The sequence below is a fragment of the Ursus americanus genome, chromosome 21 (assembly GCF_024610735.1).
Source record: "Ursus americanus isolate L20-20 chromosome 21, mUrsAme1.1.p, whole genome shotgun sequence".
Taxonomy (NCBI): Eukaryota; Metazoa; Chordata; class Mammalia; order Carnivora; family Ursidae; genus Ursus; species Ursus americanus.
Genome location: NC_142147.1, coordinates 49,041,319 through 49,064,558, shown reverse-complemented (window position 1 = coordinate 49,064,558; position 23,240 = coordinate 49,041,319). Strand labels below are relative to the sequence as shown.

At 57.5% G+C, this 23,240-nt stretch overlaps 2 protein-coding genes and 1 long non-coding RNA gene across 5 annotated transcripts; 2 read left to right on the top strand and 1 right to left on the bottom strand.

Annotated features, from left to right (window-relative positions):
- On the top strand, positions 1-4,325 carry LOC148108292 (uncharacterized). Its single transcript, XR_015728126.1, has 3 exons — positions 1-81; positions 2,858-3,013; positions 4,129-4,325. It is a non-coding gene; the product is annotated as an uncharacterized LOC148108292 (long non-coding RNA).
- A 56-nt stretch (positions 4,326-4,381) lies between these two features.
- On the top strand, positions 4,382-6,754 carry TMEM160 (transmembrane protein 160). Its single transcript, XM_045772260.2, has 3 exons — positions 4,382-4,611; positions 5,662-5,754; positions 6,397-6,754. Exons 1-3 carry the CDS (start codon positions 4,404-4,406, stop codon positions 6,660-6,662), a joined length of 567 nt encoding a protein of 188 aa, XP_045628216.1. The 5' UTR covers positions 4,382-4,403; the 3' UTR covers positions 6,663-6,754.
- A 118-nt stretch (positions 6,755-6,872) lies between these two features.
- NPAS1 (neuronal PAS domain protein 1) lies at positions 6,873-23,240 on the bottom strand. 3 transcript variants are annotated; one of them, XM_045772258.2, is made up of 12 exons: positions 22,416-23,240; positions 21,141-21,323; positions 20,493-20,728; positions 13,705-13,778; positions 13,332-13,421; positions 11,718-11,889; positions 10,239-10,387; positions 9,861-10,018; positions 9,244-9,350; positions 8,789-8,936; positions 7,989-8,083; positions 6,873-7,466 (listed from the first exon to the last, which is right to left on the bottom strand). In XM_045772258.2, the coding sequence occupies exons 2-12, from the start codon at positions 21,260-21,262 to the stop codon at positions 7,003-7,005; spliced, it is 1,815 nt and encodes a 604-aa protein (XP_045628214.2). In that variant the 5' UTR covers positions 21,263-21,323; positions 22,416-23,240; the 3' UTR covers positions 6,873-7,002. The 3 variants fall into 3 exon arrangements, with proteins under 3 accessions (XP_045628214.2, XP_087727063.1, XP_087727064.1); XM_087870937.1 differs by having other exon boundaries at positions 21,141-23,240; XM_087870938.1 differs by having other exon boundaries at positions 10,239-10,354; positions 21,141-23,240.

Below are 23,240 nucleotides of genomic sequence, written 5' to 3'. Positions count from 1 at the left end.
GTTTAACCCGCTCCAGAGCTCCCAGTCCTCCTCCCCCCTCCACAAAATCCAAGCTCTTCTCCGTGGGAGACGAAGGAGCAGGTAAGGAGGGGCCTGACCCAGCAGGTCTTGTAGCCAAGATTCCAGAGGGTGATGGAGAGCTGTGGAAGGGTTTCAGCTCGGGAGAGACCTCATTAGATGCTCATTTAATATAGCCCCTGGGGAGGGGCGCCTGGGTGGCTCAGTGGGTTAAGTGTCTGACTCTTGCTTTCAGCTCGGGTCATGATCTCAGGGTCGGGTCATGATCTCAGGGTCGTGGGATTGAGCCCTGCATCAGGCTCCATGCTCAGTGGGGAGTCTCCTAGAGATTCTCTCCCTCTGCCCCTCCCCCTGCTCCTGTGAACTCTCTCTCTCTCAAATAAATCTTAAAAAAAAAAAAAAATCCTCTGGCTGCTAAGTCTTTTTTCCACTGAGCAGTCAGCACTACATTCTAAAGACGAATGTCAGGTCATGCTACCCCGCACCCCTACTCAGTTCAAAATCTCCCACTGGCTCCCATCACACTTAACATAAAATAGGAAGCCTTCAACATGGCCCATGAGACACCAACAGCCCAACCCCCATCTGTCTCTGACTTCATCTTGTCCCCTCTCCCCTTGCTCACTTTGCTCCAACCACACAGGCCCCCTGGCTATTCCTCCAGCATGTCAAACACACTCCAGCCTCAGGGCCTTTGCACGTGCTGTCCTCTCTGTTTGGAGCCCTCCTCCTCCTCCTCACCTCCTAGATGACTCCTTGTCACTCACATTGCTACTCCTGTGTCACATCCTCAAAACTGAGCAGCTTAAAATAATAAACGTGGATTATCGCACATAGTTTCTGCAGCCACAGTAGTAGCACAGCTGGGTGGTCCTGGCTCGGGGCTTCTCATGAGGTTCAGGCCAGGGCTGTGGTCATCCAAGGACCTAAAAGGGGCAGGAGGAACCTTCCAAGGAGGTTTACTCATGTGTCTGGCAAACTGGTGCTGGCTGTTGGCTTCTCCACAAGGCTGCTCGGGTGTCCTCACAATGTGGCAGCTGGCTTACCCCAGAGACGGTGATCCAAGAGACCATGGCGGAAGTGGTAATGTCTTTGATGACCCAGCCTGGGAAATCACACTCAGTCACTTCCACAGTATTCCATTGGCTACACAGAGCAATCCTTATTAGATGTCAGAGGAGACAACACAAAATGGGAAGATGGCTGCCATAGCCTTTGGTCATTCTCTCCCTCGTCACCTTGATTTATATTCTGCATGGATTTAACATTTCCTGAAATTATATTAATTATTCCTTTGTCTCCCTTGCCTCGTGTGGTCATGTTCCCAGGAGCTGGGACACATCGTTTTTCTGTCTAGTTCACTGATATATGCTCAGTTTTTTTGTTTTGTTTTTGATTTGTTGTTGTTGTTTCTTTCTTTTCTTTTTTAGTTTAGAGAGGGAGATGGGGGGTAGGGCAGAAGGAGAGGAAAAGAGAATCTTAAGCAGGTTCCACGTTCAGCTCTGAGCCCGACATGGGGCTCGATCTCACAAATCTGAGATCACGACCTGAGCTGAAATCAAGAGTCAGATGCTTAACAGACTGAGCCACCCAGGCGCCCCCATATCCTCAGTGTTTAAACAGAGTTTGATACATAGTAGATATTCGATAAATATTTGCTGAAATAATAAATGGAGAATCTACCCTTAGGAGGTCCTGGAGACCAATAAGTGGACTGGTTTCAGCTGTCCAGGAAAGGAATGGAGAGAAATAGGAAAGGAATGGAGAGAAATAGCTTTTGACAGGGTCACCTGTCCTCTTGCAAGTTTCTGATCTCTTCCTGCTATAACCCAGACTTTATAGGAGGTACAGTGATCTTAACAGATAAGTTGAGCATTGTCCGTCCCCTGCATAAATCCTTTATGGCTTTCTACTGCACAGGACCAGGAGTTATAGGTGACCCAGAAACTAAAGGGGGTGGCCTCAGATGTGTCCCCTTGTTCTGGATGGGGTTAGGGTGGTCAGAAAGCTGCTTTTCTGGATTCAAAAGATCTCTATACACTGTAGGGCATCTTAGAAAATACAGTTGTTGTGGCCGCCCAAGGAAGAAAAGGAAACTATCTCCTGATGGTAAAATAATTGTTATGTTCAATCTCCTACACTCACTATAAGCTTTCCTGAGCCCCAGATTCTTTCTGAAAGACTCTCTTCATGCTTTATCTGGTCCATGCCTACTCAGAGTTCAGGTTTCAACTTAGGCACCTCCTTGCTGACTCCACATCCAGGTTGGGTCAAGTACCCTCTCTGGGCTCCTCTAGTCTCCTGGACTTTCCCAAAGATTTACTTATTTAGCATGTTTATTGCTTCTTTTCTTTTTTTTTCTTTTTTCTTTTTTAAAGATTTTATTTATTTATTTAACAGAGATAGAGACAGCCAGCGAGAGAGGGAACACAGCAGGGGGAGTGGGAGAGGAAGAAGCAGGCTCATAGTGGAGGAGCCTGATGTGGGGCTCAATCCCGTAACGCCGGGATCACGCCCCGAGCCGAAGACAGACGCTTAACCGTTGTGCCACCCAGGCGCCCCTATTGCTTATTTTCTGCCTATCCCTCTAGAACGAAAGCTCCATGAGAGGGAGAAGTTTTCTAATCCATGAACATGGTATATATCTCCACTTATTTAGATCTTCTTAGTGTGACTCATCAGTATTTTGTAGTTTTCAGTGTAGAAATCTTACATATCTTTTGTTAAAATATTTCCCAAGTATTTTTGGGTTTGATGCTGTTGTAAAGGAACTTATTTTCAATTTCATTTTGCAACTGTTTTCTGATAGTATGTAAACATAAAATTGATTTTTTTATAGGCTTCATGCCTAGTGTGGAGCCCAACACAGGGCTTGAACCCACCACCTTGAGATCAAGACCTGAGCTGAGAACAAGACCGAGCCACCCAGGCACCTCTATTTTGAAGATTTAATGAGAATATCCACGTAAAGCAAGAGCACAGTGCCTGACACGCGGTTAGTGCCCAATAAACATCAACTTGTATTACTTCACACTTCCCTCCCTATAAGAGGGAACATTCTACTTTGTAACTCCTAGGGTTACAATGAGAATTAAATGACATCATGCACAGACTGTGCATAGCACAATTCTTGGCACAGGGAAAGCCACTGGTAAATGTTTGCTATTATTATTTACCAAATCCCCTACTTATATTGGGTTGGGGGGCATGGAGATGTGTCAGTCAAGGACTGAAAGCTCATAGCCTATTGGCAGAGACAGATAAGTGTAGCGATCATTACCACACAGTACAGTAAGGGGATATATAAAGCCATGTGTGGACCCAGGGGCAGATGCCGACTGCTGAAATTTGCCAGTGGGATCAGGTCCATCCTGACTCAGACATAAGTTTGAACCTAAAAGGAAACAGCAATTGTTTATAGCAGGGAAAATTGGAAACAACTTAGGGGTCTCCTGTGGTACCTATGGATAATGGATCGGTATGAACCATTAAACTTTATGCCGTGGAATGGAGGATGGGGATGGTTGACTGAAGCATGGGGTGAGAATTACTTTTCATTAAACCCTTTTGTATCTTTTGCATCTTGGACTGTGTTCAAAATAAGTAATATCTGTAATATCTTTATTTTATTTTTAAATATATTTGTATGAGAATGAGAGAAAGAGAGAGAGAGCATGAGCGGGGGGAGGGGCAGAGACTCCCCACTGAGCAGGGAGCCTGATGTGGGGTTCCATCCCAGGACCCTGGGATTATAACCTGAGCGGAAGGCAGACGCTTAACCAACTGAGCCACCCAGGCACCCCAGTAATATTTTTAATATAAGAAATTATGCTGTGAAAAGTATTCGATGTCACCAATGTTCATGACTTATTGTTAAGTGAAAAAAGTTAATTTGTCAAACGGCACCTTGTTTTACATTTACCTAGAAAAGGGGCAGGAGTACAACAAAGTATTAGTAGTAACTTCATTAGTGGGATTAATGTTGAGTTTTACTTTCTCCTCTTGACTCTTCGAGATTTTGCTAAGGTTCTACATTAAGCAGAGTTTTGTTCTGTTTTTTGTTTATTGGCCATGAGAATTAAAATTATTAACAAAAACTACACGTCCCAGCAGGTATCTTGCCCCCGGCTTCTGAAGACCGGCCTTCTATGAGCGCAATGATCGCTGGGATTCGTAGTCCGGTAGCAGAAGCAAGGTGGGACGCGCAGTACCGGCACAGATGACAGAGGAGGAATCACCGCCGTTTGGACCAATGGACAGTGGGGGCCAGCCCTGAGTGACGCTCGCAAAACCAATGGGTAAGCCGCCGTGCCTGAGTGACGTATTCTTCAGCCTACGGGCAGCCCGCAGGGGCGGGGCGGTGAGCGGCGGCCGTAGTGCGAACCATGGGAGGCGGCTGGTGGTGGGCTCGGGCTGCCCGACTGGCCCGGCTCCGCTTCCGGGGGGCCCTGCTGCCGCCTCCGCGGCCCCGGAGCGGGGGTGCCCGGGGGTCCTTCGCCCCCGGCCACGGCCCCCGCGCCGGGGCTTCTCCACCCCCCGTGTCCGAGCTGGATCGTGCGGACGCCTGGCTCCTTCGGAAGGCGCACGAGACAGGTCTGAGGCTGGGGTCGGCCCAGATGGGAGAGGGTGTTCCAGATAGACGAGCTGTCGGCGCGCGAGTGGGAGGTGGGGGAGGGGCTTCTGCTGGAAACAGGGCCGGGGCTCCGGAGCGAGAAGGGCTTCCGTGTAAGCGCAGGGAAGCGCTTGCTGCAAGAGCGCAGTCTGTCCGCAAAGAAGGGCTTGCGGATGGGACGGTGTGTCCGGTTAGTGGGGTGCAGTAGGAATTGGAAAGGTTGCTCGGGCTAGGACAGGCAGCCTTATAAAATTGTACTGCCTGGGCGAGAGAGGCGTCCAGAGAGGGTTAAGGGCGGGGGAGTTGCCTACTGGAGGGGTCCGCGTTGGAGGAGCCAGTTCAGCTTGGAGGCGACCACTCTGCATTAGGCGGGAGTGTGGATCCCCACCGAAGAAGGGGCGAGTTCCGGATTGGAGGGAGGAACAACCAATAAAAGAAAAGCTCGGGGCTGATTGGAGGGCCAGGTGATCCAGGCTGCGGGGGGGAGGGGCCTCACATGCGGAGAGGGTAGGTAGAGGCTGGGGTAAGTGTGTGGGGTTTCTAACCCTGACTAGCCCGTCAGCACTCCACAAGGGACTTGAATGGATGGAAATAACAGCAAGGAAGGACACAAGCAGATAGTTGATCGTTGGCGTTGGAGGAAAACTGAAGGGGGAGACTGGAAAGAGAGATCTGAAGTGAGGGAACAGTTTGTCCCGGAGCAGGGATACGCATAGATGGGGGTGGGACGTTGACCAGGATGACCTCCTGGGATCTGCCTGTCCTCAGATTTCGGTCTTGCAGTTTTGGTTCCTAGATTCTGCAGACTGTCTTGAATCTTCGGTGCTGTGGGGTTGGGGGAGAGGGCTCAGAGACGGATGGAAGCTAGACAGAGCTTGGGTGGGGGGATAAGGTTAGGTGGAGGGCCCCCAGGACTAGGTGGGGATTTGGGGTGGGATGGCACGGTGGGATAACACCGTCTGGGCAGATGGGGTTTGGGGCAGGGTTTGGGCTGATGCTGATTTCTTCCCCCCATCCCTCCCTTCCTGTAGCCTTCCTCTCCTGGTTCCGCAATGGCCTCCTGGCATCAGGCATCGGGGTCATCTCCTTCATGCAGAGTGACATGGGTCGGGAAGCTGCCTATGGTGAGTGCAGACCCCCCCCCCCGCCCCCACCAGGAAATGTGGGCACCTGGTCCCCCACTGAGGAGGTAGAGCCCCCCTCCTCCCCCATGGGTGTAGATTCCTCCCTGCCCCATCCCAACCTCCCCATAGTGCAGAACCCCTCACTCTCCCCTCCCCCAGAAGCCACCTCACCCTCACTTGTGTTGACCTTCCACCCACCCAGCCCTACTTCCCAGGCACTGGACCACCCGTGTGGGTGGCCCCGGGGAGGGCTGGGGATCCTTGCGCCCTCACATCTGACTTGTCAACAAAGGTGAGGGTCCCGACTGAGCCCCTCATGCTGGCCCAGCCCCAGACTGGCCCTGCTGCCACCCCTCCAGCCCTGTTGTTGCTCTCACACCAGCTCCTCACTCCTCCTCTGGTCCTGGACCCCCCCCCCCGACACCTCATGCCCCTGAGCTTGGCTCTGTACTGACCCCTACCCTGACCTTAAGTTTGCCCGATCTGCTAACTCCCCCTCAGTCTCCTGAGCCACCTTGGTCCCCGGGTCATCGGGCTCCCAGACCCGGGCCTCCAGCCACCCCCCCCTGCAGGCAGTCCCGGCTCGGGAGCTCAGGCCCTCCCTCCTGTTGACTGCAGCCTCCCACCCTCTCCCCCTCACAGGCTTCTTCCTGCTGGGCGGCCTGTGCGTGGTGTGGGGCGGTGGCTCCTATGTGGTGGGCCTGGCGGCGCTGCGGGGACCCATGCAGCTGTCGCTGGGGGGCGCGGCGGCGAGCGTCGGGGCCGTGCTGGCCGTAGGCCTGCTCTGGGCTTGTGCCGTCGGGCTCTACATGGGTCAGCTGGAGCTGGATGTGGAACTGGTGCCCGAGGACGACGGGACAGCGGCTGCCGAAGGCCCCGATGAAGCAGGCCGGCCACCGCCAGAGTGAGTGGCTGGGCCACGGGGAGTGGCCGGGCGCTGGCCGGGCGCTGGCCGGCCGGGGCCGAGGACCGGGACATTAAAACCTGACCCTTCGCCTGCTCCATGTTCCCAGTGGTGGTTCCTGTGACGGGGAGGGCAGGGGAAAGGGCGGCCGTGGGAGCCAGCCGAGGCAGGTGGAGGTAACCAAGAAGGAGAAAGAGAAGGAGAGGAGCCCCGAGGCTCCCAGAGACCGAGCCACAGAGGGGGAGAAGGTGTTTAATTTTCTGGGCTGCCGACACTGCTACGGCAGTGCCCTCGGGGCCCCACCCGTCCCTCAGGGTCCGGCTCTGTAGGCAGCCCTCCAGTCCTCAGTCCCCCTTCCGCTGCACCCTGGTGCCCGTGGGCCCCGGGTACGACAGGCCCAGGGTGGGGTAGAAGGCCTCGGGGAGAGCGGGGCCCGGGCCCAGCCTCTGCAGGTGCGGGTACATGAGGCCCAGCTCCGCGGGACCGTAGCGGATGGTGCCGGGCGTGCAGAGGCCCCGCACGACGGGGGGCAGGAAGCCCGCGTGGAGGAGGGAAGGTGGGGGGTCCCCGGGAGGCCCCAGGCCCCAGGGCCGCACCAGGTCCTGCTTCAGGGCCCCTGCCCGGATGACAGAAGTAAACTCGGGCCGTGGCAGGGCCGGGTGGCTAGACGGCTCCTCGTCCCCACTGTCCTCCGGGTCTTTAGCCTCCCCTGGGCCAGGCTCCACTTTGATGCGTTTGCCCCGGCTCCGGGGGGCCTCATCCTTGTCTAGGGGGGCAGCCTGCTTCCCTTCCACTGGAGGCTCTGGCTCTGGAAGAGGGAGATATGAAGGGCGCTGGTTTGTGCGTCCGCAGCCCTCAGTCTTCCCATCTGTGAAATGAAGCTGAGCTCAGGGGTCAGGACCTGTGGGGCCATTTTCTCCCCAAGGGGACATGTGGCAGTCTGGAGACATTTTTGGTTGCCACAGCTAGGGTGGAGGCTGGGGATTCCGCTAAACACCCTACAACTCACAGGATAGCCCCCAAAGCCAAGAATGATCTGGCCCCAGATACCAGTAGAGGGGAGGCTGTCGAACCCTGGTCTAGACCCGTGTGGTCCAACAGAACTACCTTGATGACGTTCCATATCTGGGTGGCCCAGGGCCTTCGCCACTGGCCACATGAGACTACTGAGTCCTTGAAATGTGGTAACGGTGACCGAGAAAGTCAGTCTTTCATTTTTAGTTTAACATCAGTCACCACACATGGCCAGAGGCTTCCAGACTGGAGAGCTCGGGTCCCAGAGACCCCTTTCCTTTGAGCTTCCCAGGGTGAGGTGGGAGGTGGGGCTCACCTGTGGGCTCTGGCTCGGGGCTGGATGCGTCCTCACAGGCCACGCTGGCCGGAAGCTGGAAGGCATCCAGAGGGGTCTGGCCACCCTCGGCTTGGCTGGGGACAAGACAGGTGGGGTAGAGCCCCCACCCCATGGTACTTAGGGCTCATCCCTGGAACCCCAGACTCCAAGCTGGGTTCTAGCCCAGCTTAGCTCTGGCTCCCGAGGCCAAACCTGGGCAGCCCCCCTGGATGTCACCACCTGGGCGTCCCCTGGGCACCTCAAGCTCATCTCCCTCCAGCACCTTCCTTTCAGACTGCTGCTCCTCTCAGGAGCCCCAGTCCAGGCCCAACAAAGCCAGAGACACGGGTGTGAGAAGCCACCTCCCCTCCTCCACCCACACTGCCCGTCATGTCCCAGATCTGCCCCGGGACCTGCCCCTGTCGTGTCCCGCGAAGTCCCTCAAAGCAGCCAGAGGGGTCTTTCCACAAAGCAGACGTGACCGTGACCCTCTCCAGCCTTAAACCCTGCCATGGCTCCCCCCTGCCCCAGAATCAAGTCCAGACCCTCTGCCTGGGGCTGAGGGCACTTCAAAGCTGCCTCCTCGCTCCTCTCTGCCCCCCACAAGCAAGGTCACCCCACCCCTGGGCCTTTCCTCTCACTGTCCCCCTGTCCCCTTCCTGTTTTCAAACCCTTCTGGGCTTGTCCTCTTTGAGAAGCCCCCCCCCCAAGAGGAGCCCCCCACCCCAAGCTGGGGAGAGACGGCAGAGTCTTGTAGAGGGGTTCTGAGCCCCCTGTGGGGCACGGGGTACAGCCCTCACCTGAGCACGTAGCTGACCCAGAGCACGTGGCGCTCCCCGGGGCTCTTCCCACTCACGGCGACGGTGGCCACGGACTGCAGCCACACGAAGCCCCCAGCCCGCTGCAGCCAACGGTAGTAACCGGTCATCACCTGCCCCTTGTCCAGCACTGGGCCCAGCCCGGGGGCGGGCCGAGACAGAGACAGGCAGACAGGAAGATGGGGCGAGAGAGAAGGACAGGGACAGAGAGGGTGACGGTAGGGAGGAGACAAGGGCAAAGATACAGAGAAGGAGATGGAGAGAGAGCGAGTCAGAAGGACTGAGCTCTAACCAGGCACGGGGGGCCTTCTGGATTTTTAAGGGGGGTCAGAGAGACATCACAGCCCCTTTCCTCCCACCCCACGTCTGAGCTGTGGCTCAGGGTGCAGGGCATGGGGGCACTCAGGCCAGGGGTGCTGGGAGACAGGGCTTCTCACGGTCCAGGTGGCTCTGGCGGATCCTGGCCGCGTCCTGTCCGTGGACAAACTGGTAGCAGCTGCGACCCACGAGCTCTGAGGGCCCCAGGTCCATGTGGTCGCTGACTCTGAGGGCAGCGGGTGACACAGGGAGGAGGTGAGAAGGGGTCTGAGACCAGGGGGTGGAGGACAAGAGGCAGGGTTGGTTCTGGAATCACCAGGGTATAAAGCCCCATGCTGGAGTGCTCTGGGCCTCAGTTTAACCCTTGGTCAAATGAGTGTAATACTAGTGTCCCTCCTAGGGTGGCCATGGGCGTTCAGGCAGGTGGCACCCACCCCGAAGACGCTCAGAGCACGGGGACGATTTCACCGTTTAATCTTCCCCACTGCGTGGGGCAGGAGACAGAGGAGAGGCGGGGAGACAAAGAGGGTCCGGCAGGGGAGGGGCTCCGCAGAAGGGGCGGGGCTAGGGCAAACCCCGCCCCTGTCCCACAGGCCCCGCCCCGGCCGCCTCCTTCCAGTACCTCCGCCCTCTCCGCTCTTCCGCCCCCGGGGCTCCCCGGCACGGCTCTGACTGCCCGCAGCCCCAGCTCTCCCGCGTGGCCCCATCCGCCCGCCTCGGCCCCCAACCCCGGTACCTGCTCTCACAGGCAAGGATGGTGAGACCCAGGCTGAGACGGAAGACGATCATATGTCCGTGGAGCGGCAGCTCAGCCAGTGGGGCCGGGGGCAACGTGTGGCCCAGAGCCACAAGGCCCAGGGAGCGGGCCCGAAGGCGCCCCGTGACGTGGATGACCTGGAGGCGGCAGGCAGGGTTGCAGGAGAGGCCTGGCGAGGCTGGGGGGTGGGGGGGTGGGTAGGGGACACGGGCAGAAGGACCACGACCCGGCCAGCTGCGGCTGGCACCCACAGGGGCCAGGGCTCGGGGACAGAGCTGGCGGGAATGCGGGAGCTCTCCCCCAGGTGGGCGAGGGGACTCCAGCGTCAGAAGCTGGGGCCGCAGAGCTCACACTCACCTTGTACCCCGAGGCCTTGACGTGCAGCCCCCTCTTGGTGAGGGTAGATTTCATGCGGATGAAGAAGGAGCGCTCCTGGACCCGGGAGAAGGGAGGCACCTCGGTGGCACTGGCCTCTGGGGTGGAGAGTGAAGGAAGGTTCTGGGGTCCTGAGACAGAAACACACATGGGCCCCCCGGTACAGCTAGCCAGACAGGGTCACGGCCACAGCCTAATGGTTACACAACCTCACTGAAGTCGTATACCAACCTCCAGTCTGAGCGGCAGCCAGCCCTGTCTTTCTAAAGCTCAAATATAACCCGGTCCCTCCCTGTCCTGAAACTGCTATGGCTCCCTAGGACCCTTGGGATAAAGCCCAGCTCCTCATCTGGGCCTAAAACTTTGGCAAGAACTGTCTCCCGCTGACACCATCTCTAGCTACAAACTCCAGGTCTCAGGTGGGACAGCTCTTCCTCCAGGAAGCCCTCCCTGACCTCCAGGCTGGGTCAGGCGTCTCTCTGGGGTCTCCCACCCCAGCCCTGACCACTCTGCATCCTCATTCTCAAGGGACTGGTCAGTCTTGCCCACCTGGACTGTGAGCCCAGGGGTAGGGCTGGGGCTGCTGTCATCACTCCCCAGCCCTCCCCAGCACAGAGCAGTAAGACCCACAAACAGAGATTGCTCTATAAATCCCGTGATAGTCTTACAACTGCCCACACCCAGACGAACCTGTGCCTTCATCTTTGGTGCAAACATAATCCCACTCCCCAGTGGACCCTCGTGTGTGTCACAAACATCTCCCAAGCTTGCAAGCTCTACTGATAGCTCAGATGCTTTTCGTATTAAGCAAACCCAATATAAGAAAATCCTACCTACAGGAAAGTTAACCTCTAGGCCCCCAACATCTCAGAGCTAAAAGGAACTTTCAGGGTAATCTCCCAACCCCCTCCCTCTCCCACATGGAGTGGAAATTTCCACTGGAGAGAAGGCCTGGAAGCACAGATGCTGAGCCAGACAAACCTGGGCTGGAGTCCAGATCAACCACTGACAGCTGTGTGACCTGGGGCAATTAACTTAACCTCTCTGTGCTGTGCCTCAGTTTCCACCTGTGCCAGATGAAGATCGTGATAGTTCCCGCCTGTGGGGTTGTGATTAGGATTCAGTGAGATTGTGCACCAGTGAAGCCCAGTGAGCGCGTGCTGGTTGATTATTACCAAAGCCGGATTCCAGCTGTCACCCACAGGCACCCATCTCCACTTGGTGGCCAGAGGGGTCTTTCTAAAGCTCAAATCTTGGGGAGCCAGGCACTCTTAGGCAGCTTACAAATTTCAGGGAGCCGAGTCTTGTTGCCTCGGTTTAGCCTCTGATCATTTTACAAAAATTTGCTTTGCGCAGCTCGAAAGAGAGTGGTTTTTGTTTAAAGAACACATGGCTGGATAGCGTGTACCAGGCGTCCCTGACCTACCCTCGGCCGCATTCTTCGGGGGCCCTTGGAATTACCGATCTCAGGGGTATCTGCAAGCGAGGAGGAAGACGAGGAGGAGGAAGAGGAGGGAACGGAGGGCGGGGTGGGGGGCCCGGGGGTCGGGGCCCGGAGCCCCAGTTGCTCCAGCACCTCGGAGTGGTCCCCGGGATGGATGTAGTCGAAGACGCTGCTACCCGTCAGCTCCACCTGCCGGCGGAAGAGGGGACCGCAGAGGGCGGGTAAGATGCGCGCGCAGTCACTCGCCCGGGGTTCAGCCTCAGACTCACTCGCCTACGTCGCAGGCGCGCTTCAAGCCACTTCTGTGTTTTTACTAGAATTTCTTTTTAACCTTTTAACCCTTTTTTTTTTCCTTTTTTCTCCCCCCCCCCTTTTTAACCTTTTTTAAAGGAGATACAAACTTAGGCTCTTAAGCCTTCTCACTCAAACCCGGTTATCATTAGGGATTTTCTGCACCTGCTTACTCTAAAAGAAGCCTGCTTCTCATAGCCTCCATTTGCCCAACTCCCACCGCACACAGCAAACAACTGGGCCCCGACACGAATCACAGAATATCCCAGCAGCCATGGAGATCAGGATTCAAGCAGTGGTTTTTGCACTCTGAACTTTTCAGACAGATTACCATTCAGTTCACCCCCAAATCTCTCAAAGCAGTCCCCCTTTGCTCTATACCTCCCCCAGTCCAGGTCCCCATCTTTTACCGCCCCCCCCCCGCCATGTGCCTGCCCCAGCATCCTCCCTGCTCTTCCGGCTTTCAGTATCCACTCAAATACCCCTACTAAGTTACTCATCCCACCATCCCCCACCCCTCAGAAACCTCCCAGTGCTCCCAATGCCCCTGAGTTTGGGATCACATGCTTCTCTCTGTCCCTCATGCCTCTGAACTCCTCCTCCTCCAACCCTTCCCTGCACCAGCTGCAAGCCTTTCCTCCATTCTTCCTCCCCCTATTCCTCTTGTCCATATTCCCCATCTCCAGGGTCTTCCTCCTCCAGGCATCTCCAACAACGCACTGAAAAGGTGCTCACAAAGGCCAAACACCGAGCACGGGGTTTTTCTAAATTTACCATTTGGTAAAACCTTTGTCAAAGTGATGAGAGGATAGCAATTTGTGCTGAATGGATTGGGGAGGCCTAAGAATGCCACCAGGAGCCAGGCCCCCCAGGGATGGGGGTTTTCGGTTTCTGCTTTTAGCTCTCAGTGCCAGCTGCAGGAGCTGGGGCAGAAACAGCTGGCGGAAATAAAGACAAAACGCAAGCCAGTTCACTGAAACACCACAGAAAATCTTCCAAAGTTGGCAAAACCCAAGCCCTCCCAATACAAATGGCTGCAATTCTTTACAATTGTTAAGAAAAAGCAAGTTTGGGCAAATATGGCGCATTTGGCAAACGCTCATCGACAAATGGATCTTTCTGCTGATCTGCTTTCAGCAAACTGACCTGTTACTTTCATAACCCTCCCTTCCGCCTGTCAGGTGGAGCCTCCCGGGGCTCCCAGGGGTGCGCTTTGAGAACCATGGATCTGGTTCACTTTTCAGGCTGGGATGGTGAGGCCAGGAGAGAGAGGGAGGGCATGCATGCAATGGCCAGCAAGCAGCTGAGCCAGTCTAGGCAGCCTGCCGCGGGCCCCTTACCTGTGAGAGACCCAGATAAATGGAGACGGTCTCGGAGATGTAGAGGAACTTCCCTTCCTGGTTCAAGGCAAACACGAAGCCATCCAGCGACTAGAGTGGGGAGAAATAGGGAGAGGGGAGAGGAGGGCTGGGCATCTGTCTGTCCAGCAGGTAAGTGTTCAGAGATTCTGAAATCTGGATCTCCACCTAGGATGGATTAATCTGGGGGGGGGGGGGCGGGGGAAATGCTTCTGTGGCCGTGGGAAAGGGCAGGCAGGAGGAGGGAGCCAGGTCCTGATGCTCCCACGGGATGGATGCTGGAGAAAAGCGTGCTGCTCTCCGGAGGTGGCCACCAGGTGGCAGCAAGGAGCAGCAGGCAGGGCGGGGGCCTCACCTGCAAGATGTGTCCTCCCAGGTGCTGCTCGAAGACTTCAGAGACCAATGCCACGGGGCCCCTGTGGCCTGGGGCTGCGGACACAGGGAGGGGTGAGGCCGGGGCCTGTTGGTAGGCCCCCAGACTACAGATCTCCCTCTCTTCCCCCAGTCCTGGAGCCATCGAACTTGGGCTCGTGGGGAGGGGTGGAAGGGGCCCAAGCGGGCTGAGACGCACAGAGACAGAGAGACAGCAGAGGAAGTGGGGAGCCGTCCATCCCCCTGTTCATTCAGAAAGTCTCCCTGAGCTCCAGCTGTGCAGCAGGCCCTGTGCTGGGGGCACAGAGGTGCCCCCGACAGCCCGCTCCTCCCCTCACGGAGGCACCCAGGCCAGGGGCGAACACACAACTTGCAAGAAACTAATAAAGAATTATCTCATGCGCCAGTGCCGTGAAGGATGGGAATGGGACAGAGAGGAGACTGAAGGGAAGACAGAGCCAGAGAAACAGATATTGAGAGACAAAGACGCCAGACAGACCAGCAGATGGACAGAGAGACATACAGAGGGGTATAAAGGAATCGAGAAAGACAGAAGGACATTGAACTGGACGGAAAAAGGACAAACAGGAGCGCCCGGTAGTCGGTCAAGCCGGTGGCTTGATCGCAGGGTCGTGAGTTCGAGCCCTGCATAGGGTGTAGAGATTCCTTAAAAATAAAATCTTAAAAAATAATAATAATAAACCAAGACCCCAGTGAGATGTCACCTCACACCCACTAGGATGACTAGAAATCAAAGAGAAATGCTGGCGAGGATGTGGAGATGTCGGAATCTGTGCATTGCTGGTGAGAGTGGAAAATGACGCAGCCGCTCTGGAAAACAGTATGGAGGTTCCTCAATAAGTCACATAGAGGGGGCACCTGGGTGGCTCACTGGTTATGCGTCTGCCTTTGGCTCAGGTCATGATCGCCAGGTCCGGGGATCGAGCCTTGCGTCAGGCTCCCTGCTCAGCGGGGAGCCTGCTTCTCCCTCTCCTTCGGACCCTCACTCGTTCTTGCTCTCTCTCTAGTGCTCTCTCTCTCAAATAAATAAATAAAATCTTAAAAAAAAAAAAAGCCACACATAGAATCACCTGCCACATAACCCAGCAATTCCTCTCCTAGGTGTATACCCCCAAAGGACTGGGAACAGGAGTTCCAACAAATACTCGTACACGGACGCTCACAGCAGCACGACTCCTAACAGCCAAAGGGTGAAAACACCTCAAAAGTCCATGAACTGACGGACAGATAAATAAAACGTGCTCTATTCCTACCACGGAATATTATTCAGCCAGGAAAAATGAACGAAGCGGGGACACGTGCTCTAATGCGGACGGACTCTGAAAACATTATGGGGGGGGGGCGCCTGGCCGGCTGGGGGAGCATGGGAACCTTGATCTCAGGGCCATGAGTTTGAGCCCCACACTGAGTGTGGAGCCTACTTTAAAAAAATGTGAAAACATTACGCAAGACACAAGAGGACCCACACTGTGTGATTGTGTTTCTAAGACTTGTCCAGAGCAGGCAAATCCATAGGGACAGGAAGCAGACTGGTGGATGGGGGGGGGAGTGTCGGGAAAGTGGGGGGATGGGGAATGTCTGCTAATGCGGACAGGTTTTTTTTGGGGGGGGCAATGAAAATGTTCTGGAACTAGATAGAATGATGGTTGCACAACCCTGTGACTGGACTGAGTGCCACTGAATTGTACACTTTATTTTTTATTTTTTTAAAATTTAAGTAGGTGCCATGCCCGGTGTGGAGCCCACTTCAGGGCTTGAACTCACAGCCTTGAGATCAAGACCTGGGCTGAGATCAAGAGTCAAATGCGTAACCAACTGAGCCACCCAGGGGCCCTGCATCCAACTTGATTTTGGCTCAGGTCATGATCTCAGGGTCATGAGATTGAGTCCCTCATGGGGCTCTGAGCTCAGAGGGGAATCTGCTTGAGATTCTCTTACCCTCTCCCTCTGCTCCTCCCCCCTGCTCCCTCTCTCAAATAAATCTTTTATTTCTTTGTAAGATTTTATTTATTTGGCAGAGAGAGCAAAGAGCACAAGTGGGGGGAGCGGGGAGCAGAAGAGGGAGAGGGAGAAGCAGGCTCCCCGCTGAGCAGAGAGCCTGACACGGGACTCGATCCCAGGACCCTGGAATCATGACCTAAGCTGAAGACAGATGCATAATGAACAGAGCCACCCAGATGCCCTCAAATAAATAAATCTTAAAAAAATGTTTTAAAAGAGATAGGGACAGACATATGTAGACACAGAGAAATTCAGAGACAGATGAAGACTGAGAGATGTAAAAAGATGGAGAGAACAGACAGGAGATGCCCAGAGACATACAGAGAAAGACGGTGACAGAAGGACACGGCAAATGAGACCAAGGGCAAAGAGAGATCCAGCCCCCTGACCCAGCTCCCAACAGGCAGGAGCAGGGGTGGGGGGTGGGGGGGTCGGAGCCTGTTCCCACCCAGGACCGTCTCCCTGACCCTGCAGAGAACCACCTCCCAAGGGGCCCTATGTCCGGATTGGGGAGCCAGGGGACTCAGTGACCTTGAAGGTCACCAGGTCTGGTGCCAAGCCCCAGGGCTGGCCCTCCGTGGCTGTGTGCCCTGGGACCAGTCCCTTCACCTCTCTGTGCCTCAGTTTCCTCCTCTGTCAAGTGGCTTTGCAAAGAGCACTGACCTCACGGGCTGGTTGAGCATTCAGTCAGCTTAAGGAACAGAAAGGGCCCAGCACCCGCCTGGCACACGCCAGGTGCTCCCAGACGCAGAGCCGGGATTAGTATTAATAGTGTGATTACTATTGTTATTTCCAGACCATCAAAACACCAGGCAGCCAAACCCCGCCCCCGCGCCCCCCCCCCCCGCCCGCCCCCAGCCCCCCCACGTCTTGGCCACGCCTCCTTCTCCCAGGAGCACCTCTTGCTGTTCGCACCCTTTTCCCACCCCTGGCTGAAGCTCCAGGAACAATAAATGGGGGGGGGTGATGGGGACCCCTCCCCCGAGATGCAGCGCGAACCAGCCGGGTGACAGGCAGGAACAATGCTGCCTGCTAATTGTCGCAATTTTCCCCTGTCATTTTTGCTAATTCCTTCATTTTCCCGCTCACAGGATCAGCCCAGGTCAGACTGAACGGCTGCAATTAACAGCCTTAATGGGCATGTCGGATGGGGGGTGCGCAGGGGGAGGGCTTGCTGTTCCCCCGTTGGGACGGGAGCTTTGGGGTCGGTCCCCCTCACTGACTGATGCGTCTTATCACCCCCCACCGCCTCCTCCCCAAACCCAATTCCCCAGACTCCTCCCCCTGAGTTCCCGCCTCTCCCCGCCAATGCCTCAACTCCTCTGTCCCCCAAATTCCACAAGCGGCTCTTTACTGCACTCAGATCTGCCCCCTCCTCACGTCCAAACCCCCAACCATCACTCACTCATTCAACAAACATTTGCTGCGTTTCTCATTGGAGCCCGACTGCTCGAGAAGGAAAACTGTCCCAGTTGTCATCACAGAGCTGGGACTGAGAGGCGGAGGGGAGAAGCTGCTCCCAGGTCTTAGGGGTCTGGTCACCTCCTGTTCTCAACTGGCCCCAGAGAGATTCGCTAGTCTAGTCGGGAGAGGGAAGCCTGGCTCCCTGGGGGCAGGCCTGAGGGCCTTTGCACTCACCTCCTCACTGGGCTCCCTGCTTCTACCCTCACACTCTCCACCTCCGGCTCCCATCCCACTTGGGCTAACAGCCAAAGTCCCCAGCAAGGCCCACAAGGCCCTGCAGGACCTGGTCCCTGCCGTCCACTCCCTGCCTCACCTACTCCTCTCTGGATGCCTTGGCCTCATTGTGGCTTGCACCCGGCAAGCTGATTCCTGCCTGCCTCAGGGCCTTTGCACTTACTCGCTGGGCCTAGACTTTTCTTCCAGCTTTTCTCAAGGTTTGCTTCCTCACCTCCTTCCAGTCTCCGCTCAAAGGTCCCTTCCTCAGAGAGGCTGTGCCTGATCTGTGAATGAAAATGTCAACCCTCCTCTCCTCACTCTGTTCCAGTTACCCAACAAGTACTTCGCAAGCCCTTACAGTGCCCCAGGTACTGTTCTAGGCTCAGGGAACAAGGTGTCATGGGGGAGAGACACATTGAACAAGAGCCAGAACTAGTGTGGGATGACAATAGGTGCTTTGGAAAGAAATAAGCCGGGAAAGGGAGGCAGGGAGTGCTGGGGGCAGGGGTGTTGTCAGTGTTCACAGAGTAGTTAGGGAAGGACTTCCTGAAGAGCTGACATTTGGAGGGAAGGGAATTCCTGCGGGAGGGCACAGCAAGTGCAAAGGCCCTGAGGTGGGAACGTGTTTCTCTGAAGAACGGCAAGGTAACCTGTGTGTGTGTGTGTCAGGGGGTGGGAGGGAGCTGAAGAGGTGAGAGGGGTAGAAAAATGAGATCAGAGAGGTGGGGGGCAGTGGGCCTACCATGAAGGATTTGTAGGACCACGCTTGAGGTCAGAGACTTTGTCCTGTTCCCTGGGGTGTCCCCGGAACAGGGCCTGACACAGGGAAGGCGTTCAGCGGGTGTTGAATGAATGCTGACCACTGATGCAAGACCCAGGCTGTCTCCTCCCTGGACTCAGAGGTCCTGGGCCAGACTTCAATATCCGTTGTGCTGTTTTACAGACCGCAGACCAAGGCCCAGAGGGAGACCGGGACCTGCAAGGTCCCCAGGGACCTGCGAACGGGCCAAGTCTGGAGGCTGAGACGGTGCCCTCGGAAGCCAGCTGGAATCTCGGCTGGGCCCAGGCTTGGCTGATGAGACCTTGCACAAACAGCTTCACCTCTCTGGGGCTCAGTTTCCACTTCTATAAAATGGGAATCAACACCGCTTTCCTCCGGATGTTTTTTGAGAGGATTAAGCAATTTTTTGGGGGGGGGTTGTTTTGGGGGTTTTTGTTTTTTGGGGGTTGTTTTGCGTATTATTCGTATATAGTGCTCAACACAGTCCGACATGCATTGGACATGTTTGCTATAATTGAGGGGGACAGGGGAGCACCTCCCCTTCAGAGAGTGGGATGCACCCTGCTTTGCTCTCTGACTAGCTAAGATGCTGTCCTCAGTTTCCCCTGGGGGGAACTATGGAAGCAGGCACTTGACCTCTTGCTGGGGACCCTGTGAAGCAGGAGATGCCTCCAAATTCCTACTTTTGGGGATACAGGAGGGAGTCTACGCAGAACCTCCAGCACACACTGTCCTGGGCCGGGGGTGCGGGGGGTGCCTCCCGGGAGTAGAGGCTGGGGGCGGCGATGAAGTCCACGGTCTGCCCCCTCAGGGCCGTGTCCTCAGCGGGCTCCCGTCCCCTTCAAGTGCCCAGCCAGGCAGTGGGGGGGGGGGGGAGCTGGCCGCCGAGGGGCTCTCTCGGCACCCCCTCCCTTCCTTTCTCTCCCGCGTTCGGGACAATAGACAAGATGTTTATCCCCCCGCCGGCACACATGTTGTTCGCGGTAATGACAGTAATCAGCGGCGCTAATGCCGCATTCTCTCGGCGCCAGTCAATTCGCCTAATTACCGCCTGGGAAGCCGGATTATTTAAATTTAAATGGTGATTTATTGCGAGCTTAATCAATGCTATTTTCTCTCCCCCCCCCCTCCTCCCCTGGGACCGGGGCAGGAGGGGAATTGGAGCCCCTCCAACCTCACCCTAAGGACACCCGTTCCTCTGGGGGGGAGTGCAGCCTGGGGTGCCCGGCGCCCAGTCACCTGCGACCTCGGATTAACACGATTCACTGCTCACCGTTGAGAGAATAATCCGTCAAACAGAAGTAACAACAGTAACACAACACCCCCATGGATCTATCAATAATAAAGTTGAATTATAATAAAAGTGGCTAGCTAGCGATCTCTGTGTTTCACCTCTTCTATATTTTTACATAATGTAGATTACATTTCTCTATTTCGTGATTGAGTCTTGGCTACTAGGATGTCAGCCTGTCCAAGGGGGGCTTTCATCAAGTCTGTGTTCTGCCGGACCCTGAGGGCTCAGAACAGTAGCTGCTTAATAAACCACAGGCCCCAACAGCTCTGCAAGGTCGCCACTGAAACTAAGAGATATTGATGGCACGTGGGTCTTTACACGCGTTACCTCGTTGATTTTCATCTCAGCCCCCTGGGTGTGCTTGTGGACCTTCATCAGGATTCCCATTTCACGGGCGAGGCACAGAGAGGTCAGGCGGCCTGCCTGGGGTCACAACGCTGGGGGGTCGCCGAGTGGGGACAGGGACCCAGGAGAGCCTTTCTGAAGCTCTCCATCTCCCCCGCGACGTTCTACTGTCTCCCTCCCGCTTTCCCAAACTGGGAATTCAGACTCCAGAATCCTTGTGCTCCCCCCTGGGGCCCCTCAAGTCTGAGTGAGGGGGTTTCTTGCCCAGGAGTGGACGGGGAGGCCCAGGCTGGCTCCCCCTCTGTCCTGCCCATGGAGCTGCGGGCCTTCTTTGTGATAATAACGATTCATCTCCCCTAATAAAAATAACAGCATTGGCTAGTGGTCGGATCCCTGGTGCTCCCGGGGCCCTTGGTCGGGCCAGAATTCATGAAATCATCCCTACCACGTGTGCCCGTTTTACAGATGAGCACACTGAGGCTTGGAGACTAGAAGCCACCCGGTTGGGGCACACAAAAGGTCTGGCTGACTCCCAACCCCGTGCTCCCTCTCGGGCAAGGAACTGGGCAAGGGCTGGCGGGCACCTCACATGCCCGCCGCCTGGCCGGAGACCGCACTGGGACCCCGCACCCCGCGCATGCGCACTCACCGAGGCCGGCCGGTGGCCCCGCGGCCCGCAGTCCCCAGGGCGGCGCCCCGAGGGCTGCGAAGCGGCGCAGGCGGAGGTAGGTGACGCTGAGGCGCACGATGGACGCCTTGTCCAGCTGGCTCGAGATGGCTCCAGGCAGCGGGAGCAGCTTGGCCAGCTCGAAGAACTCCAGGTTCTCCTTTCCGCGCCGCGAGCGCGCCGCGTTCCGGGACTTCTCCTTGCGCTGCGCCTGCAGGCTGGGCGGGCGGCGCGGAGGGGGCGTCAGCGGGGCCGCGCAGGGGTCCACGGCCTAGGGAAGCCCCGCCCTCGGGGCCTCGGAGCCGGGCGGGACGTGGGAAGTGGATTCAACACTGGAGGTGGGGGCAGAACCTGCGTGTGAATTCTGCACCCGGCCGTGGGGACACAACCTGGGGTGTAAATAAATTCTGGGGGAAGGAGGAGGAAGAGGGGAGAAATTAAATGTGGAGTATGAACTCTGAGGAAGGGGGGTGGGAACGGAACACGGTCGGGGTTGTTTGTAGAACAAAGGTTGAGCTACTCTGGGTAAGAAATTCTAGCTCCAGAGGGCGGGGCAGCAAGCTGAGTGTGAATTCTCCCAGGACGCCTTTGGGGGCGGGGCCACGGCTCGGGGGGCGGGGCTTTGCTCACCAGGGTCCGGGCGGGGCCTTGACCACCAGCCCAGGCAGAAAGTCCCACGGGACGCTGCGGCCACGACCTCCCCCGCACTTGACCTCGCCTCCGCCGCCACTGCTGGGGTAGGGGGCCGCCATCTCCGCGGGGGCGGGCTCAGGCGGGCTCAGAGCAGCCTGCGAGACTCGAGACCCGCGTTTCCTGCCGCGGAAAGGAGCCAGAGGCAGCGCTCGGTGCCCGAGGGGGCCCCCGGGAGACCTTCTAGGGAAACTGAGGCCCGTGCGGGGTTCGGGGTCCCAGCAAGGAGCTGGGGCTGGATGGTGCCTCAGTTTCCCCTCCCCGGAGGCCCCGGGACGGAGCCCGCTGTTCTCACCCTGCCCGGCCCCAGGTGAAGCTCGGGGCGCGGACGTGCCCCGCCGCTGCCGCCGCCGCCTCCCCCGCGCCGCCCGCCAGCGCGGCCGCCTCACGCCCGCGCCGGGCCGGCTCCCGCATACCAATAGGCGCACGCGGCGCGCATACGGATCCGACCGGCCCGCGCGCTGCGTGCCAAGCATGCCCAAGCCGGGCGGGCGGGGGGCAGGCGCCTCGCCGGGGCCCGGGCGCGCCCGGCTCCTGCCCCCAGAGCCCTCTGTCCCGGGGATCCGCTCTCCTAGCCCATCCCAGGAGTCCGTTTGCCCGCATCCGCGGTGCGCCCATTTCCCTGGCTGGGCTAAGGAGGTAAGGGGGACAGAGGGCAGGGACCCCACCCTATGCCCTGCTCAGGGACCACCCCCCAGGCCCTTGGGGTGTGGCCATGTGTCCCGGCCGCCAAATCTCCGCAACCACAACTTCCTTCCCGGAGACCCGGGCGTGAGAGCCACAGCCCCCGACGCAGTGGCCAGAGCATCAGCCAGAGGACGCCTGCAGGATGGACCCGACACTCGGGGCCCAGGTGTCCTGGTATTCAGATCCTCCAGAAGCAGGAACGTGTTCAATTAGGTCTTCATTCCTCCGGGACTAGGCATTAAGGATTCCCTCCCCCACCCCGCCCCCAGGAGCCAGGCCGCCTCCAAGCCTCTCCAACCAGGTGCCCAGATGCCCTAGACCTTGGTGTCCAGGTACCCAGCCCCCTATTTCTCCGGGACCCAAACATCCGTGTACGCCTTCCCCCAACCGCAGGATACAGGCGTCCTGATACCCTAGCCCCCTGCACACTGGAGTTGCGGCCCCCTGTTTCTTCAGGACCCAGGAGTTCCCTGTCCCCTCCTGCCCGCCTCCCGGCGTCCCTACCCGCAGGACCCACAGCGCCCTTACCTGGCCGCGGGGCAGGCTCCGGGCGCGGCGTGGGGCCGGCCGGGCGGCGCAGAGGGGTGGCCCCATAGACCCCGGGGCAGGCCGGGCTCGGCGGGGCGCGCGGGCTGTGGCGCTCGGTTCTCCGCGCCCACCGCGGCCTCGCAGACTTGGGAGACGCGCGGACAGCGCTGGTAGGCGGGGGAGGTGTCTGTGGAGCCCCGCCCACCTAGTCTCCGCCCCCTCGGTCCAGCCCCGCGCCAGCCTCTCCGGCCTTTGCTGTGGTAGGGGGTTCCCAGCGAGGGAACTCTTGAGCCTCCCCGGTGCCCGAGGCCTCTCCGCCCACGGCAGCTTCGGGGGTCCGGCCCCCCTCCCACCAGAATGAGAACCTCGGAGCTGGAGCTTCCCCATCTCGAGAGGGGAACACCGGAGTCTCCATACTCCAAACGGAGGAAATAGCACCTTCCTCCCCCAAGAGAACCCCGTGCTCCAGCAGCCCCTCGGGACAAGGCGGGCAACCACGCACCCAGCCCAAGCCCCCTGTCGGGGTGGAGACTTAACCTTCAGTACCCGCGCCGGGGATGCGAATCCAGACGTTCGAGACCCTCCTTTCCCAGGAGAGAATTTCAGGGTGTGAGCATGCCCTCCACAAGAAGGGGACCCCTGCACCCAAGACCCCCCTCCCCCTTATAAGGCCAGGCTTGGGCGTCCGGACCTACCCCCTCTCAGGGACTGGGACGCAGGTGTCGGAAGACCTTCAGAGATCAGGATCCTGGGGTGTTACTGCTACAGGATTTCTATTCCTTTAGTGCCCAAGGTTCTTGGTCACGCAGCTTCCAAAAATGAAGA